This window comes from Crocodylus porosus, unplaced genomic scaffold (genome assembly GCF_001723895.1).
Source record: "Crocodylus porosus isolate Cpor-Errol unplaced genomic scaffold, CroPor_comp1, whole genome shotgun sequence".
NCBI lineage: Eukaryota > Metazoa > Chordata > Crocodylia > Crocodylidae > Crocodylus > Crocodylus porosus.
The window spans coordinates 79,665,253-79,684,229 of NW_017728943.1; the positions used below are offsets into that span (position 1 = coordinate 79,665,253).

The following is an 18,977-nucleotide window of genomic DNA, read 5'->3' on the forward strand; positions in this document are numbered from 1 at the left end:
ATCACAAGGCTTTTGTTATGAAACATATGATGTGCTAGCTAGAGAGCAGACGGAGGAAGAAAAGAGCTGCTGATTAGTCCAAGATCAGAAAGACTCACCTGGGGGCTGGGGAGAAATTGGCCACAGGTGAGAATGGATATGGGCTTGCTCTGAAACCAGGAAGATAGCAGAAGAACATATCCTGTTTTTGTTTTGGGGGTTTTTTGCATCCCAAGGTGGGAGGTATTGTGTTAAGGCAGGAGCCAGATTTTTAGTTTGATATCTCACTGGTAGCTTGGGTTTAGGAGTGTCAGGGGAAGTTGGAGGTCCCAACAGTGCCCAAAGGCATGGGCAGGTCTCAAGATACAGAGCAGGCCTAGCCAGAGAACTGGAGCTTGGTGAAAGTAGGTGAAGCCTAGCAAGGGCAAAAGCAAGGCAGGGCCAGGGACCCAGCAGCCCAGGAGTGGCAAATACCAGGGCCAGGGGCCCAGTACCCTGAGAAGGACAGAAACCAGAACCAGGAGCCCAGCAACCCCGAAGGGGCAGAGACCATGGCTAGGGACCCAGAATAAGAGATACAGGGGCCAGAGGCCCAGAGATACTTATGACTAAGGGCTGAAGCTGAGAGAGCCAGATCTGAATCAGTGCGCTAGAGAAAAGGGGTGGAAGCAGAAAAGACCGAGGTCCTAACAAGGGAGTGGTTGTAGACTGACATCTGCAAGGCCTGGGTGTGGTGTAAGGGGCACCTAGAGTCACCGTAGTAAGCCCTTAAGGCACTGAGTAATGAGACTGAAGCAAAGGAGTGAATGAGATCTTGCTCAGGGATCCCAAGGGCAGCCTCCCTTTCTAAGTACTTATTTACATCAAGGCATTGCAGAGGAGGAGAAGGAGACCAAGGACATAACAGGAGCAGGATGACTATCAGGGGGCATCACCACCAGCCCTGGAATCCTTGCCTGTTACAGCTTGCAAAAAGTTCAGCAAGTGGTTAAGTGCTTTGCTGAATCACTCCCAATCTCTCCAGTTACTTCCTCTGAAAATTCCCTTGCAGGTGTTTGCAGGGTTGAAACAGACTTTTCCTGCTTAGATGTAAGGATGCAAAACCTGTTATAATATTTCATACAGTTTTGACCCACCAACATTATATTGCTATGTTTAATAAAGTTACAAATAAATAATATCCTACTAAAATGGTATTAATTTGATCCATTTTAAAAAACGGGACTGGCAAAAAGTGTACCTGAAATGAACAATCTAGATTACATAATTTTATTTCACTGTCCTTCTTTAACCTATTTGGCTATTTATATGCATTTGTTTGCAAAAGTAGAACTTAAGCTAGACCATCACAGAGTGCCTGAAAAGTAAAAAGAACTCTAAATAGGCATGGAGGTCCGTCTGTGCGCTAAAAGTGAAAGGTCATGTTAGAAATATTATTAAAAATGTATTATCAATAAGTCTTGTTAAAACAGCGCAGCTGTCAGCCCTCCGTGGTGAGAGAGCTGGGAGAGCTACTGAGAGCTCTTTGTATTAAGGTATCACTCTCTCTTTGTTTTGCAAAGTTACTATCTCTTTGTTACAGTAAAGCATATACTCCTCAGCTTTTCTCATGCAGATAAGAGTAAATTGCAATTCTAGCCTTGAAGCAAGGAAAATTTGAACTTTTGTAACCTCAGGTACTTTCTACCCATGCGCAATGAATTAATACATATAAGCCTATCCGCCCCGCATACTTAAGTAGTTAATTATAATACACATGCGACGCATGATTTGACGTATTCACATACATGTTTGTATGAATCGGAAATGAGTTGTAAAAGTTCCTCCTTCTGCACACGTGGTCAGGAGAGAGGGGATAAAGCCAGCTGGGCAGTTTCCCTCGGGGGCAGCAGAGTGTTTGATCTTTTGTCTCTCTCTCTGACCCTATTTGCAAATATATACCTTTTGTGTTGCTAATAGAGTGTGTCTGTGGCTGAAGTTTTTTTTCGCCTCCCGAGAAACGAACCGCAATTTTTACATCAGTCAGACCCTAATATTGTAAATTCTTCTAACAAGGATCCGTATACATTTATGGCAATGTATAAATGACGCCAAATATTTTGGTGTTGCATTTCTACGGCTCCAAAGCCGCATCCTCTCAGAGTAATGTTTCCTCGGTCATCAGAACATTTAATTTAATCTGAAGTTGCATTGTTCTAGAAAAATAAAATTATAATTTAAATGTAGCTATATTTTGCTTGACACAAAGATTTCTTTTTTGTGTTTTGGATCTAAAACAAAAAATTATCATAACCTGCCACTGTATAATTCCACAGTTATAGAGACAAATATTACTTGGAACTCCTTCCATAATTCCTTCTGTAGATGAGGATGGAAGCCAATATCTCAGGTACTGAAATGAGATCCATGACTCTTCATAGTGAGCTGCTGGTCTGTTTATAAATAGAGCTGTATGATCTAGATGATTTTTGGAACAGACAAATCTAATGCTTACAAACAAGTCTAATGCTGAAATTTACCCAGGAGACACAGTACATAATTTTCTGGATTTATTAATAAAATTGATCTTTTTAAAAATGTTAATCTATTTACAAGCAGTGAGAAACTTTCCCAGAATGCAGGGAATGAAAGATGGAAATAATATTTTTTCAAATAAGATAAACCTAGCATTTCTAAATAAAAAGGAGGCAAAATCCATGCTTTGGCCTCACCCTAAAAGGAGAAGGAACCTGTAAAAAAATATTTTTTTAAAAGTGAAAACCATTTAAAAAAATCTTAAACTTCTGCAATCCCAAATTAGCAACAGGATATTTACTCTATTTTGGCTTTTTGGGTCAGAGCTACGTATGTTGTAAAAAAAAGAAAAGAGTATTATTATCTGAATAAAACTTTCTAGTGGTATAACCAGGGGTGGATCCACAGGGGAGCACTGGAGCATTTGCACCCCTCTTTGATTCCTGCTTCACCCAAAGTTTAAGATCTACTGCCTGGCCATGGCAGCAGCATGTCTAGTCAGGCAGTGCAGAGGGAGTCAATTGACTTCATGGCTTATTATAATCTGGGATCCCTTGTAAACTCTTCATTCTACAGGTGTTAAAGACTCTCTCTCCTTTTTAATGATCTTGAGGTGCCACCAATCAAGTTATCCTTTCTTTTTCAATTCTGCTCTCTGTTAGCTGCTGCTGGTAATGAAACTCCTATTTCACAGCCCTTCAGATTTTTTTAACTTATTCCAATTAAGTAATATTTGTTTTTGCTTCAACTTAAATTGCTTAATACAGCCCTAGGCCCCTATCATGTCAGTAAACCTTCCAGTTTATTTTAATGGTAGAAAATATGTGTTGTTGTATACGTGGTGATGAACATCAACATCTGTACTCCACTTTTCAAAATTCTAGATCCACCCATTGGTATAACTCCAGTTTTTTCTACAGCATTTAAGCCCAATGCATTATACAGTGTGTCCCAGGAGACAGTAAAGAGAAATATCTGCCAGCAGCTCGAGATGCAGCACGCAAGGGGCAGAAGGAAGAGCCCATGCAGCTCGTCAGCAGGCTTTTTATCCAATTACGGCTGGCCGATGACATCAGAGTCAGACGCCGGCCGGCGGAGTTAAAAATGGTGGCCAGCACGGGCAAGGAGCTGCAACTGCTGCCGGCAACGAGAGGAACCCTCCCCACAGGATCCATGGAGCCTGGCAGGCCGGAGCGGACGCCGATGGTGCGAGGTAAAGCACCCTGACAGGAGCCTGCACAGGACAACGAGGGAGCAGAAAGCATGCTGGCTGGAGACATGGCTGGAGCGGCACCCGGGAGCAACGCAAACCACAGGTGGGAGTGCCCAGACAACAGGGCACGGAGGAAGCCGTGCCAGGGGGAGAAGACCCCGGGAGAGCCCTGAGGGGGTTCAGTCAGGGCGGGCATCGCTGCCAGTCCCAGATGGAGTGATGGGCAGGAGACAATAATGCTGGAGGTGACTGGTCTGGAGAGTACCAGAAAAAACCCCAGGGAGAGTCCTGGGAAGGCTAATGAGAGGGCAGGGAGTGTCCTGTTATTCAGTATTTTGTTGGTACGTTTATTTAGTTACCCCAGACAAAGGGGCATAGGGGAAGGGGGCGCGTACCCCGGGGAGTGAGGCTGAAGAGAAGCCTTGGTAGGTTTACCTTTCTTTTTGTTTGTTTTCCCCTGAAGAATGGGGTGAAGGTGAGGAGGGCCGATAAGCGGGCCCTTATGGGTGAATGTGGCTACAGGCCATGGGCACCTAGAGGCAAAGTCGGAAGGCATTACCCCACAGAGGCGATGATACCAACGGATGGGTGACACACCGAAGGCAGTGTGAGGCCGGGGTGTAGGGGTGGCGGACTGTGAATGACCGCTGGGCGAACCCTGGGCCACCGAGTACACTCGACCAACCCTGACTACTGAAAGAACAACAAGTTGTGGCAGGTGAGAACAGGGTTGGCGACCCAAGGAGAAGACATTGACTTGGGCAACAACACGAGTCCATAAGGCATTCTATGTCTAACAACAGAGCGAAGGCCGCCCGAGAGTGGCTATTCGAAGCCCGGTGGTCACATAGTGGTGCATTGGCTGGGAACCTCAGGGGCCACCCAGCCGGCATGCAACCTGCTGAGATGGCTCCAGCAGACCTACTGGGGCAGAACCTGCAGGTCCTGACGCAGATTGTGAGTTCACAGCAACATATATTGGAGCGGCACCAAGATTGGAGCTTGTCGGCCTGTAAAATGCCCAAGATGACATCTGAAGACAACTCGGAGGCATACATCAAGGCCTTTGAGCGTCATGCAGTTATCATGGGCCTCAACAAAGGATACTGGGCCAGCCAGCTGGGGGCCTTGGTGGTGGGTAAGGCCCAAGCAGCCTATAGGGCCTTGACCTGAAAGGAAGCACAAGAGTACGAGGCAGTCAAAGCTGCTATTCTCTATCACCACTCTTTAAATCAATGCAAAACAGTATTCACTGTCATGAGAAGCTATAGTATACATGTACTGATAAAATGTGAGAATAAGACAAATCCAAAAGTCAGCCATGAGAAGTAGATTTAACACATGAAAACATACCCAACGTAACACATGAGAACTAAAACTGGCAATCTTCCTGGACTTTCCAGGAAAGTCCTCAACTTCAGGGCTATCTATCTATGACTTGGTGACCTAGAGCACTTCTTGAAATGGAACTTTATTCCTGAAAATGGAGCGCTGGTCCCACATCAGTATCAGGCAGAATCTAGATCAGGACCTGCATTTGAAATCGTTGGCAACTGGGCCCCTTGTGGTTTTACCATTTACAAATACAGGCAAGTCAAGTCAGTCCCAAGGCTGCTGAGCATTTAAGGTTGCCCAGTGGTGACAGAGGCCTCAGGACTGACTCAACGTGATTTGCCTGTACAGTATTTGAAAGTGGTAAAACTGCAAGGAGTCCAGTTGCCAACTTCAGAGCTACTAAAAAGGGGCCTCTGCAGAGCATCCAGGACTGTCCCCAAGTTTGCTGTTTTACCCAAGCCAGGTATTACATAGTGGCTGAGGGTTTCATGCTGAGGGTTTCCAACACTTGTGTGATTCTCTTTTGGGAGAAAGTTGTTAGATGCTGCTTCTGCTGCCTTTTCCCTTCCACGATTAAACACAGATTAATTTATCATATATGAAATGGGCAATTATGTATAACTTGTGATTTCTTGCACTCCCCGATGTCAGCTAAACTGCAAGGGCTTTAGGACCACTGGAAGTAGTCCTATAGCAATCAATGGCACTTAAGCATATGAGCAAATGTTTGCAGAATTATTGTGCTTGTATGCCAAGCTGAATGAGTGATCTCGAAACGGCATGTTTTGTAAAGATCATAACAGACCAAGTTGGTCTAATAAAAGATAACAGATTCACCCAAAGAATCTTGTCTGCCTGCGTCCTTAGACCGACAGGGCTACAACCCGCACCCCGGAAAGATCTTTTTTTGTGTTTTTTTGTAACGCACAGATGGAAACGTAAGACACTGGAGTTTAGATCTTTTTTGATTTGGAAATCTCTCACTGAAAAGTATGCATTAAAATATACGCGCATACCGAACCCGCGGCTTAGTATTGCACAATGGGAGGGGCCGGAGTGGAGGACTGGTCCCGCCCCTGGAACTCTGAATCACCCAGGCGCGACCTCATTTGCATAGTCGGAGACGATTGGTTCTGACGCGTTCGGCGTCTCTGCTGCGGCCGGTGCTGGGGCTGTCTCCTTGGGCAAGGCGTACGTCGGCCTCTTTCGCTTTTTGCGCCGCGCTTCCAACATGTCCGAGCCGCCGGAGCCCCGGGGCCTCCCCGACGAAGCAGCTTACAGCGCCTGCTCCGACCCGGATCCCAGCACCAAGGTGAGAAGGGGCAAAGCGCGCAGTCAGTGCATTGGGCGCGGGCGGGGTGACTGCCCCTCTCTCTCCGCCCCGGGCTGCGGGGAAGGGGAGCTGGCCCAATGCTCACAGACCACAGAGCCCCCTCCCCGGGTCGGCGGAGAGGCCGGTGCAATACTAGGGAAGCTCGGCTGGGTGCAGAGTTGTATTTACCAAGCGTGTGTGTTAGGGCAAGACCCTAGGGGACTGCCCATTATTTTTCCCCAATAGTCGACTTGTCTCCTTTCCCTCTTTCCCCCTTTGGTGTTCAGATCACTTAACTTTGCACACTGCTTTCTGCTGGCCTTTCCTTGCATTTCTTAGATCAGTGTTTCTCAACCCGTGGGTCAGAACACAAAAGCAGGTTGTGACAATATATGTGAGGGATGGTAACAGACTTTAAAAATGGATTCTCCTTTAAAGGAGAAAAGCGTGGGAAACCAGGGCTTTTTGCTTGCAGACTGGCAGAGCTCTTGCTTGCCAGGGGCTGCCTGGGGCCCCCCTGCCCCACAGACCCATCCCTTGCCCCACACACTGAGGGGCTGAGGCCTGGGGAGTGAGTGGCAGCTGGTTGGTTGGGAGCAATAGACGCTGGGTTGAAACTGGGCATCAATGTTTATAAATGGGTCCTGGTGCAAAAAAGGTTGAGAACCACTAGACTAGAGTGAATTCCAGTTGACAAAAGCTTTTGCTTTCTCTAGATATGACTTAGCTAGTGCCCCTCTACCCTGCGTGCTTCCTGGCTTCAGACTCGCAGGGCTCCTATACGTATGCAGGGAGTATGCTCCAACATGCTGGAATTCCTGCATGTTGAGTCTGCCAGAGTGTGGAAATTACTGTGCTCCAGCAGACTCCAGCATCACATATATCAGCGTCCCTGCACTGAAAAATGGCGGTGGGGTGCTTTAAATTAAAACTCATCCAACAAGCTTTAGTTCAGAGTGCCACATCGCCATTTTTTCAGTGTGTGGATGCTGACCCACATGAGGCTTGGGGCACTCTTAATTAGCACAGCCCCCCACACCCCCTTTGGAGCATGTCTGTGACACCTGCACCAGGCTCCAGAGCCCCAGCACCGGTTCCATGGCAGCAGCGACTGCACGTGTGCCTTGGATTGCAGGGTGGGGAAGGGGCCAGGGCAGTGTAACCCCAGCCCCTCCCCTGCCATCCACCTGGGGGCATGCATGCAGCTGCCACCAGCAGCAAGGATTGTGTTCTTCATGGCTCCAGGTCTGCCAGGTCAAGGTATGGGTCAGGGTTGGGATGTTTTTGTCATTCCAGCGAAAAAAGTTCCTAACTCCTGGAGCAGAGATTATGAAGTAGGGTTGGCAAGCCAGTCAATTACCCAGTCAAATATAATCAATTGAACTGTCACTTGGCTGCTTATTTTTTGACCAGGCAAAGATAATAGCAGTTTTATGGGGAGTGAATTTTTGTTTGCAGTTTTCTTGACAGAAGTATGATTTTTTTTAAATTGTTTTGACACATTCTTAATGCAAAAATTGTGCTTTTTCTGTATATTATTTGACTGTATTGGCAATTTTTTACAATTTTTGACTGACATTTGACCAGTTGGTTGACCAAATTTTATTTGATGGATCAAATACCCAACCCTATTATGAAGATGATTAAAAATACTGGCCCTCTTTATGTATATCTAGCTTACCAAGAGGATGAAGGGGCAAAATCTAGGACAGTTTCTCCCCCAAACAGGTCCATATGAAGCTCTACTGAGTAAAGGAATGGAAATACGTGTGGCATGGTTAAGCTCAGAGGTGCTTAACCTTTGGCCCATGGGCCAAATGTGACACATGAAGCCATTGCATCTGGCCTGCGGGCTGCCCATGGGTCAAGAAATTCAACAGCGTGGGAGTGATGGCCATTAATATAGCCACCTTCCCCTTGCCAAATTCCCAGCCTTCAAGCCCCATGAGCCCAAATGGAGCCAGGTCATGTTCCCTCCTTCTTCAGGGCTGGGTTGGGGCCAGGCTATGCCCCCTCTTCTCTGGGGGTGGGTTGGGGCCAGGCTATGCCACTTTGCCCTCCTGGGCCTGAGTCAAGTTCTTTTCCCCCTTTCCCCCCTACTCCCTCCCTGGGGCCAGGTGAAGCCCCCTTTCTTTCTCCCCTATAGGATCAGGCTCACGTCAGGCTGCTCCTCATCCCTTGAATGGCCAGATGGTGCCCGATGCACTGGTCCTGTACATTGGATCAGAACTACCATCTGGCCTTCAACCAGGCACAGCTCATCCAGCCGTCATCTAACTTGCTTTTTTTTAATGAAAATGTTAAACAATAAAAACAAACTGTGGCATATTTACCATTAGTAAGGGAAAAACAATTTATATGTGGCACCAATCATTTTTCCAGTATATTATTCATTAATTATGTGAGCCCTGTTAGTGTTTTAAGGTAATAAACTATCATTTTGTGTACTGTATATGACTCTGTAACTTTTGGCTCAACTACTTTTAACAGTATCCTACTAAATTATTTCCAATAAAAAGTCAACCTCCTGTACTTTATTTGTCATCTTGCTTAATGTGAATTATGGTTAATGTAAAACAAGTATAATTTTTCTGTAGGACTTTCTGATGCAGCAAACCATGTTAAGAATAAAAGATCCTACAAAGTCGCTGGATTTTTACACAAGAATTCTTGGAATGACGTGAGTAAAAATTAAAAAGGATAAAATGTTTTGGTTTAGATTTGGTGATTCTCAACTAGGATGCTACAAGATTCTTTCAAGAGTGTTGGTGCTGCTCAGTGCTAGCACACTTCAGTGCACAAACATGATTCACAAGATAAACCCACAGATTTCAAATAGGAATCCATAGTGTTAGAAGCATGCTCACCTGTTGGTGTGGTGTTTATGAATTTTTTTGCAACAAAAGAATTGCTCTACTTTTTGAAGTAAAAAAATAAGTGAAAACTAAGAGCTGGTATTTTCTGAGGGATGCCTTGAGCCAAATAAGGGGTGCCCTGACCCCATAAAGGTTGAGAACCAGTGGTTTTCAACCTTTTTTTCAATCTGTTTTTCAAGAATCACAAACCTTGGTATTTAAAGCTGGTTACTAGGTATTTCATCATCAGCTGTCATGCAGGGAGATGACTTAAATTTTAAGTGGTACACAGTGAAATTAAAACAGTTTTAAATGGAATGTTACACTGGACAAACAGTAAACTGTTGCAGGGCTTTTTGTTGTTAGCTACAGTAATTGCCAAAGCTGACTGATTATATGCTTGCTTGCTTTCACTTCTCTGACAAGGCAGTTAAGTAATCACGTTTAAATTGTGAAATCTGCGAACATTTTCTTGGCAATTTAGTCTCGCTGTAATCACAGAACTCTGACTTAATTATAGGATAAAACAATAAGATGCTCTCTGAAGACTACTAAATGACTTCTAGGGCTGCTCTGTGTTTTTGTCTTCCTATATTCTGGGATGCTAAGAGCTGGTAGTCAGTTGAGCCTGCTGCTTTGGAGAAGGCTATTGGGAGTTGAGTCCCTGGCAGAAGATCTGCGTGCATCCACTTTGTTTGAGCTAGTATTCATTTCAAGAACCTTAAAGACTTTGAAACAAAGTTCTGGTAGATTTTAACACTTTGACATGTAAAAAGGGCTCCTCTAAAATTGATAAAGGAAATATTTATGCATAAATGAAGGGCTTCAGATACAGTGGGCATAATTTAGAAATTAGCAGTGAATTAATATCTCTGGATTGGATTTTATGTAAAAAAATTATTTGTTATGTGGTGTGAAATGGGTTTATAACAGAAAATGTATAAGAGCATAAGAAGTGTCATGCTGGATTAGACTACAAGTTCCATCTCCTAGTGGCAGAGTGGATACTAAAGAGAAGAAAATATATGCAGGACCTTTCCAGATTGATGTTTGCTGCTCGGCTTCCCTTCCATCTTCCAGTATTCAGAAGTTTAGGAAATCATAATCTGGAGATTTGTCATCCTAACTGTCATGTTTAATATCCACTGCTGGACCTGTCCTGAATTAATTTGTCCAGTCTAATACAATATCAGATTGACCTTCTGTATTTTCTTGCATACAACATGGACCATTTTTTATCAAAAGCCAACTGTTGGAATGGAAACATGGTAACAATAGTTTCTAAGCTTAAGCTTTTGCTGGGTAAAAACAAAAGTAATTGGACTTGCCGTTGTTCTGTTCCCCATGGATCAGGCACTGCTCCCAAACTGCTGCTACTCAGTTACTTACTACAAGAAAAGATCTTTTTTTCTTTCATTCTGCCTTTCAGAAACAAGGTATGTATCTTATTCCAGGGCATGTTGTATGTGAGAAAATACAGTATTCTCTTTAATGCAGTTTGGTGCATCCAATAGTAGCTAATATCAAATACAACTGAGGAAAGTATACAGATTCCCACAGCTGTTAGTAAAGAAATAAAAATTAGATTAGATTGTGGGAAGGTTTTACTAACTACAGGTATTTAGTAATTTTCTTATGCTATAATCCATAAAGGTTTTATATCCCTTTCATACTTTTGTCTAGCTACTGAAAATATGAAATTGTTAATTCCTCTAAATCCACAATTCTATTTTTACTTCTGATAAATGCTACTATCAATGATATCTTGTGGCTGTCAGTTCCATAGGTCAGTTTTAGTTTGAAAATAAATCCTTCTATCAGTCTTTACTGAGAGTCTTGAGGGGTAAACTTAGGGACACATATGCACAGGGCATTGAAATGTGTGCAGAGGGCATTGAATACTAGACATAGACTACAGATTGTCTACTGGTGTTTATACAGTTGCTGATTTTAAGGTGTTCTTAACTTGGTTTTAACAAGCTGGTTGATTCTTCTCATGTGGTTTGAGGATGTGAGGTGCTGTCAAGAATATTTGTATGCCATACTTCAAAACTCAGCCATTTCTAAAGTGCAAGTGAGAAAAATAAAGAAATGTGCAGCAGTAACTGTAGAAGGGATCTTAGGGAGAAGCATTTACTTTTTTTTTAACTTAACTGTAGCTTAGTTGCTTCTTTTAAAAACTCATCAGTAATGATTTCTGTCATATTATTTCTTTCTAGATTGCTTCAAAAATTTGACTTTCCTACAATGAAGTTCTCACTTTATTTCTTGGCATATGAGGATAAAAATGACATCCCAAAAGATAAAACAGAGAGGACAGCTTGGACCTTCTCTCGGAAGGCTACGCTTGAATTGACACAGTGAGTATTCACATAAATATTCTTCTGCTTGCCTCTGCTTACTTTTAATAGTCTTTAGTTGCAGCTATGTGTGCTCAGCTTTGCACTGTTATCTGTAGGATTTTTGTCTTGCTTTTGATTAGGGGCTGCCTAGTACTACAGAATTACTATATTTTCTTGCATATCTTTGTGAGAAATTGGGATGCATCTGTTAAGTAAGGAAGCCACTTGTTTCACTGGACAAGAAGCACTCCTGAAGACACTGCATGGCATGCAGCTATCAAGATGGCTGCTGCTTATCCGCCCTTTTCTAACCTTTAAGAACAAGGCAAGTGATGAATACTTTCCGACTGAATAAAAAATAGTATATAAGCGTGAATGAAAACTTGCCAATTTCCTGGGGTTTTTTTAGAGTGCATTTGCTCTCTTAATATCAGTCTGTCAGTTTAGCGTGTAATATTACCATTATACAAGAAAAATTTACTTGGACACACATGTCAGGTTATAACACGACATGACTATAACAGTTCTGTGTACTACTGTGTATATTTGACTTGAAAATAAAACATATCCAAAATGTGCTGACAAAGTTGAGTGTTACGCTAAATGAGAAAGATGCAAAGACCCATAATAGTCCACTGCCCTAACTTATTTCAGGTACCATTTCCCTCTCCCCTCATGTTCTGTGGAGTATGGTAGATGGCTGACCTATTCAATACACCATAACCCTAACATATGTGAAGAAAGACCCTTAGTCCAGTATTAGAGGTGCATTGTGAACACTAATAAGGAGGGACCTACCCAAACGCAGGCAGCAGATGGGCTTTTTCATGGGCTCATTGCAGCACTGGCTGCCACTTTTGTGGGATTATCATGGCAGGGGCCCCCTCGCATCTCTGCTCCAGGGGCCCCAGCAGTCCCTCCCCTTGCTGCAGATTGACAGATGACCTGAAACCACTGCATAATTACCCTGGTTAAGCCTGTGGGAACCATTAATTGACCCATTATTAAGCAATCTAAACTTCCAGTTAAACTCTAAATGGAAATGTCTTATGAAATTAAAGCTATACACACTGAATTGTAACTAATACCATTGTCATACTTTATTAATGATGTTGTAAAAAGGAGTTTAGCAATATTCAATGCTAACCATGAGACAGGCAGTCAAGCTGTTAAATGCTAGCATGCAGCATCTACCAGCAGTTGCTGTAGACAGCCTTGTCTCTGCAGGATTAACACGTCTGAGATCACACGCTCACTGTCCACTGAGTTGGTTGGAATGGTGAGGCAGCATTTTGCCAAGGCATACAGATGTGGAAACCAGTCACAAATAGAGTCCCAAAACGGAGGCACAGGCATCTGGCACTCTTTGACAAAGTTCACGCAAGCAGTATGTTCCTTGTCACATTCTTTTTCCCCATCCAAAGATTGTTTTCAGTAGGTGAGAGTCACAAAACAGAACAGGCATCTGATTGGGGTCCAAAATGCAAACAGCAGTGAAAAAAGGAGACAGCTAGTTGTCTGAATTGTGGTGGCAGTGATGGGTCGTACCTGTAGTACTTGTTCAGCTTCACAGCTATTGCCTGGAACGGGTCCCTTCTCCACTGGTTTTTATAATGACAGCTTGACAGTTCTTGTGATGCCTTATTTTTGATCTATCTTACAAATCCATCAGCTTATTGTATGCATGGTGGATCAAAGCCTGCTAGGTTACAAACCACATTAGGAGTTGAATGAACCAGATGGCATTACTGCCACAAACTTCACTTGATCTTGAATGTCTCCCTGTTCCAAGAGATCTCATAGCTTAAGCATGCAGTGTGTGCCAGGTTTGATTTCCAGCTCCTCACACACAAACTGCTGGTAGTACTGCATATGCTTGGCATGGTAGTGGACAGTGCTGAACCATAAATTCCACCCTGTGAGCGCAGGCTCTGGTGGCAGCGGTGCAGTCACATGTGGCTCCCCACTTTAATTGGTGAGGGACTCCCTGTACTGGAGTTTACAGCCTGGGTGGTACTTGAAGGCTTTCTTAAAGGAGGACACCAGGCTGTCAGGGGAACTGTGTGTACCAGATGTCACTTACTAAAGACAGAATGTGTGCATTGCAGGTGACATGAACCGCCTTGGGCATCATTCCATGGGGTACATCACAGAAAGCCTTGCACATATGCGTGGCATTGTGAGACAGAAATGCTGAGATCTTTTTAAATTCTAAGCTGTAGTTGACAACTGCCTTCACTACAGTCTAAGCCGTGGTAGAAAAATTGACAGATACAAGATAGACAGGCTGTGTTTGAAAAATAGGCAGGTCTTGGTCTATCCAGCTCCCAGGTATGAATAAAATGTGCAGCCCATAGTTACCTTGAGGGTCAGTGGCTTCATCAGCCACAATGGAGAAGGATTCATATTCTGCCAATTCAGACTGTAGACATTTGAAGTAATCGCTGCAGGGAGATGGTCTTGGTGAAACTTGTTTGCATACAGAAAACTGCCGGCATTTGCCACATTTTGGTTTGGATAGTCCCTTAACTTAAGGTGATTGAGTTTTTCCAGATGTTCACTGCTGTGAAAGCCTCCACAAGGGAAAATGGTGCTGTTCACCTTGCCAAACTCTTTCTGTGGTCCTTTAAAAGAGCAAGGACACAGTCACTTGTTTCTTGCTCTTACCTTTAGCCTTTGCAGCAGCCTGTTGCTTCAGGTACACTTTGAAATCTTAAGTGTCAATCTGTAGTGGTTTTCCTTGATATATCCAGAGACATGCTGTAGGCAGTACAGAAGTCTGCCTCTGTCTGTGTGCAAGGTACCTACAGGATATTGCTTTACGTAGTCCAGAGCTAAAATGTATTCTTGTTATTCATCCTGCTTAGTCCTCCTCCAGCAGCATGTCTTTGGCTGTTAAAACATAGCTCCAAAACCCTGCTGCTTCCCTGACTGGTCCCATACTGGTGACTGTTGAGCCTGTTACAGGCTCAGCCTCATTTACTCCTTCTCACTCCCTTCTTCTTCCTCCTCCCCCCACCCCAACCTGTGCTCCAAGGGTGCAGGGTTTCCACCCTTCTCTCTGCTTGCTGGTACATGTTTTTTTTTCCTTTCTTTTATTTGCAGTGAGCCTGCCAAAATTGTGGCATCCACTTTTTTCACAGAAAATACTTTATTTTGCATTTTCTGCAAAAATGTGAAATTGCAATTTTGGTGCGTCCCTACTAATAGGGAAGAAAAGACTAGCCAGTGATACAGACACAGCAGTGATAGGCAGCAATTTGAATAGTCTTCATGCTTTCCAGCATAGGGAACAAACCTTCAGATTTTTTGAACTGTTGCTGTCAACCTCTGTTACGGACAAACTACATGCTTGTGCACAGGCTTGCTTTTGCGATTAAAATGGCTCTGGAATGGTGCCTAAGGTTGCTGTAAGGGCAGTAACCTAAATCTAAAAAGTGGATGTTAGATAAAGCAAGGGAATTCACTGTCTTTATTTAATTCCCAAAGCAGAATAGGGTACATCTAATAAAAAATTAATTTGGGTTATACAGTAATCTTAATCGGAGATTATTGGCAGTTCAGTGTCAATGAACTAGTGAAAAAAAATGAAAAAGAACAGTAAACTGATCAGAAAACATTTTTCAGCTGCTTTGTTTAGTGAACCACAAAATTTACACATGAAATAACTGAATAATCATATCCTATTTTTCAATCTTGTTTCCATTATTACCCCCTTGTGTTTGAATTAACTGGTTCCTGCACCAAAAATTAAAAATGCCTTGCTCTCAACATGTTTTTGGAGAGCTTAATGTGATAAGGCCATAATTCAATTCATTGTTAGTATTCCTGTGTGAGTTGTCTATATGCTAAATAGCTTCTGAAAAGCTTATCTTAACCCTTTTTAAACTTACTTGTATTCAGTTGTTTTAATGTATAATGTAATTATCTAGGTACCTGCTGTAGAAATGTGCAGTTTTATTGGAACAATTGTATTAGTTAGGCTGCAATCTCAATGCTTATTTAAAAACAGTCTGAGATGAGTATTTCTTTATCTTGTAAATGAGGCAAAAGAGTAAACTCAAAATATTGCAATATAAAAATGAAATGTTACATTTTTCTGCAAACCAGGTTCCAGTTTTAAACAGCTGGAGAATTTTGTGTGAGATGCCCAAGTCATTCTTATGCATAGCAGCTGGGTGCTGTAACTTGGGAGAATGTTCTAATGGGCATTTTGTTATGAATTGGGAAATTTGGATCTCTGTATGTACAGTATTTAGAGTGCATTTGGAATGTATTTTTTGCTCTGAGGAATTCCACATCATTCTGAATGTTTTTTTATTTCTTCTCAGAATTTTTGATAATCAGTAGGCAGCTCAGTATTTTTGTTTGTCATGCATTTTCCCCTTTCTTTGCAGTAATTGGGGCACTGAAAATGATGAGAGGCAGGCTTACCATAATGGCAACTCAGACCCCCGAGGATTTGGTATGTTTTCTGAGAAACTACAGGGCATTACAGCCATGTTTCTTTTTTTGAGTCTTTGATACAGAACCTCAGTATCTCATAGGTCCTTAGAAAATGTCTATATAAAAGTAAATGGTACAATTATGCTGGAATTCTCTTACAAGATCTGGTTCAATTAAATGTAAATTCTGTATATGGATATATTGGCTGAGCCAATACAGGTTAGTTTGAAGAAAAACATAGTAGTTCAGAGGTATGAAAGAACTCTAAACATAGAATGTTTCCTGTATGCAATACTTTGATTGCTTAGGAAATACATTGTGGGTATATAGTGTCCCAGAATAATGAGCTACATTTCTGAATAGTACTGTGTACAAATTTTGTTTGCTTGCTATTAGAGTCAGTGTTTCCTGAAAAATAAATTTGAATGAAATCTAATAATAATATTATTTGGTTGTTCCTAATGTTAATACCAAGTTAAGGGTCTGTAACTTTGAACCTGATTAAAATACAAGTAAAATGCAAAACACACTTTTTTTTGAAAACAGAAAGTGGCTTTTTATTCATGTGTATACATGACAGTAGAATTTAGCCTTGGGCTAAAGGAGGAGGTGTAGAGGAATTCTGTGACTTGATATTCTGAGTGTTTGAAAGGTCACTAACTACTGTGACTTATCAAATAAAAGTTTCAAACCAGGCCTATCCAATTTGACATTCAGAGTTTCTGAACTGATTCCTAAATGTGGGAACAAGTAATTACTATGCTTTGCATTCTGCTAAGCCAGCCTTTATCAACATGGCATTATTGTTAAAATCCTTCCTCTGCTGAATTGAGTAACTACAGAAAAAAACCTTCCTCATATCTTTTTTTTATGAATACTTTTATTTGGCCTGTGAGTTTATTATTTTTTTTCTTCTACTTTAGTGACAGAGTTCTGCAGTATAGAATTAGAGTCCTCTGTAACATTTGACTTTTTCAATCCTTATCAAATGGCTGGCTTTTTTGCTACGAGAGGGAAGGGGTGGGGGTGGGGAGGCTAGAAGTAAAAATATCCAAAGCAAAATTATATAACCCTAAATGCATTGTTTCTAAAAACTTAGAACATACTTTCTTTGAAGAAACTACATATTTGGGTATCTCATCTAAAATACAGCTTGGAAATCTTGTGCATACAGTAAGGTGCCCAGTACATTGTTGACTACTCTGTAAATAGTCTGTGTATACTATACTCAGTATTTACTGTGTAACCTGCTTGTTGTTGCACAGGTCACATTGGAATTGCTGTCCCTGATGTACATGCAGCTTGTAAGAGGTTTGAAGAGTTGGGAGTGAAATTTGTGAAGAAACCAGATGATGGTAAACCTTCAGCAAAATCATGTTTATCCTTTTGATGCATCATGTTTGTTTCCTTGTTCTATTAAACTGTGAATTAAACTTTCTTTTGTGTATTTTTAAGGAAGCAGGCTGAATGGTGCAGATATTTAGTAGGGTTTGTTACTACTTGGCTTGTGCTAGAACCCGTCCATTTTGTTCTCTTATACAATAGGAAGAATCTAGTTTGTCTGACAGAATTGCAGTTGCAGATCTAATCAGCTATCTGTATACTTGCTGTAGAAATTACCTTTGCTTGATACACTTCAGGCTGCTGTTTATGCTTTTTGTTGGTATCTCAGTTGACTACATATATAACTGCTTCTATTTCTCAAGAGAGTTTTGTGAGACGGTTATCTCTTTAGTCTTAAGCCAGGCAGAATGTAGGGCAGGGTGGCAGCTTGAAATGTAACTAGTTCAGAGAAGTGTGAGCTTTCACTGGCAGTGGCATTTGAGGAAGTAGAATTCATAGAATGTTGTATACCTAAAATCAAAGTATTGAGAAGTATGGTGGCAATGGTTAAGCATAGTTAAAATCCACAGACTTGAGTTTGAGCCCTACGCCAGACTTGCACCAAAGGCTGCTCCAAGATGACCTAGCTAAATAGGTACATTTAGACTTTGCAATCAAAGGACCCAGACGTGATGCTAACCATAATGCTGCCTTGCATAGTGTTGCTGTAAAAACTGATGTACATTAACCTGATGATGAACACTACTGGGCCACCTTGTTTTGGACAGAGCTGGGATGTTTTGAATTATGGGATTGCTGCCAGTATACCTCATGGACCATGTTCACTTTTAGCTTCTGCATTTGCCTTGTTTTATCATCCAAGAAATATAGTTTTCAAGACCAGAAATACTCCAGAAATGGAAAAATTCTGCTACTTGTCTGAGTTTCCCTGGCTCTAGCACATATCCCATACCCATTCTGTGTATGCCAAACCTGGAAATGAGCCAGTGAAACTGCCCAGAGTATCTCCTACTGCCACTCTTTGATGTGTTTGAGAGCAGGAGAAGGGTGGCTTCACTGGCTCATTTCTAGGTTTGGCTCATGTGGGATGTACTTTCAGGAATGTTGTGGAAGTGGTATATGCATGCCCTCAGTTCTCATATGATTATAGAAATATCAAAGGGGGCTATAATATGAGTTAACTGAAGGTGTGCATTTAAACCAGATATATTAAAATTTGTGGACCTTCTTCTTTGGATTAAAATTGTTGTAATTGGATTTATTTAAATTAACTTCCAAAGTAAATAAAGGGAGAAGGAAAAGCCAGTGGCACCTTAACAACCATCTGGTTCAAACAAACATAAGCTGTGTTAGGTAGGTGACAGCCTTCTTTGTCAGGTACCATGAATGGACTTGCAGTGAACAGGGGTTCTAAATAAAAAGGAATAAAGTGATTTAAATACAAAAGATAGGGGGAGAGCACTGCTGTGAGAGTCCTTATCTGCAAACTTATGCTTTTCTGAATGAGTTAGTCTCTAAGGGCACACATACACATGCAGAGAGGCTGCTCTGAAGTGCTGTAATTACAGCGCATGGGAGCAGACTCGATTTCATAGTTTCATAGTTAGTAGGGTCGGAAGGGACCTGAGCAGATCATC

The 18,977-nt window shown here is 42.2% G+C and overlaps 1 protein-coding gene across 1 annotated transcript in view; it reads left to right on the forward strand.

Moving 5' to 3' along the window:
• The first annotated feature begins 6,229 nt into the window (after window positions 1–6,229).
• The window catches only part of GLO1 (glyoxalase I), a 15,617-nt gene continuing 2,869 nt past the window's right edge, over window positions 6,230–18,977 (forward strand). The window contains exons 1-5 of the mRNA XM_019549629.1: window positions 6,230–6,353; window positions 8,951–9,033; window positions 11,428–11,568; window positions 15,948–16,015; window positions 17,262–17,351. Coding sequence (XP_019405174.1) covers window positions 6,273–6,353; window positions 8,951–9,033; window positions 11,428–11,568; window positions 15,948–16,015; window positions 17,262–17,351 — 463 coding nt within the window. The 5' untranslated portion in view covers window positions 6,230–6,272. The remainder of the gene's footprint in view (window positions 6,354–8,950; window positions 9,034–11,427; window positions 11,569–15,947; window positions 16,016–17,261; window positions 17,352–18,977) is intronic.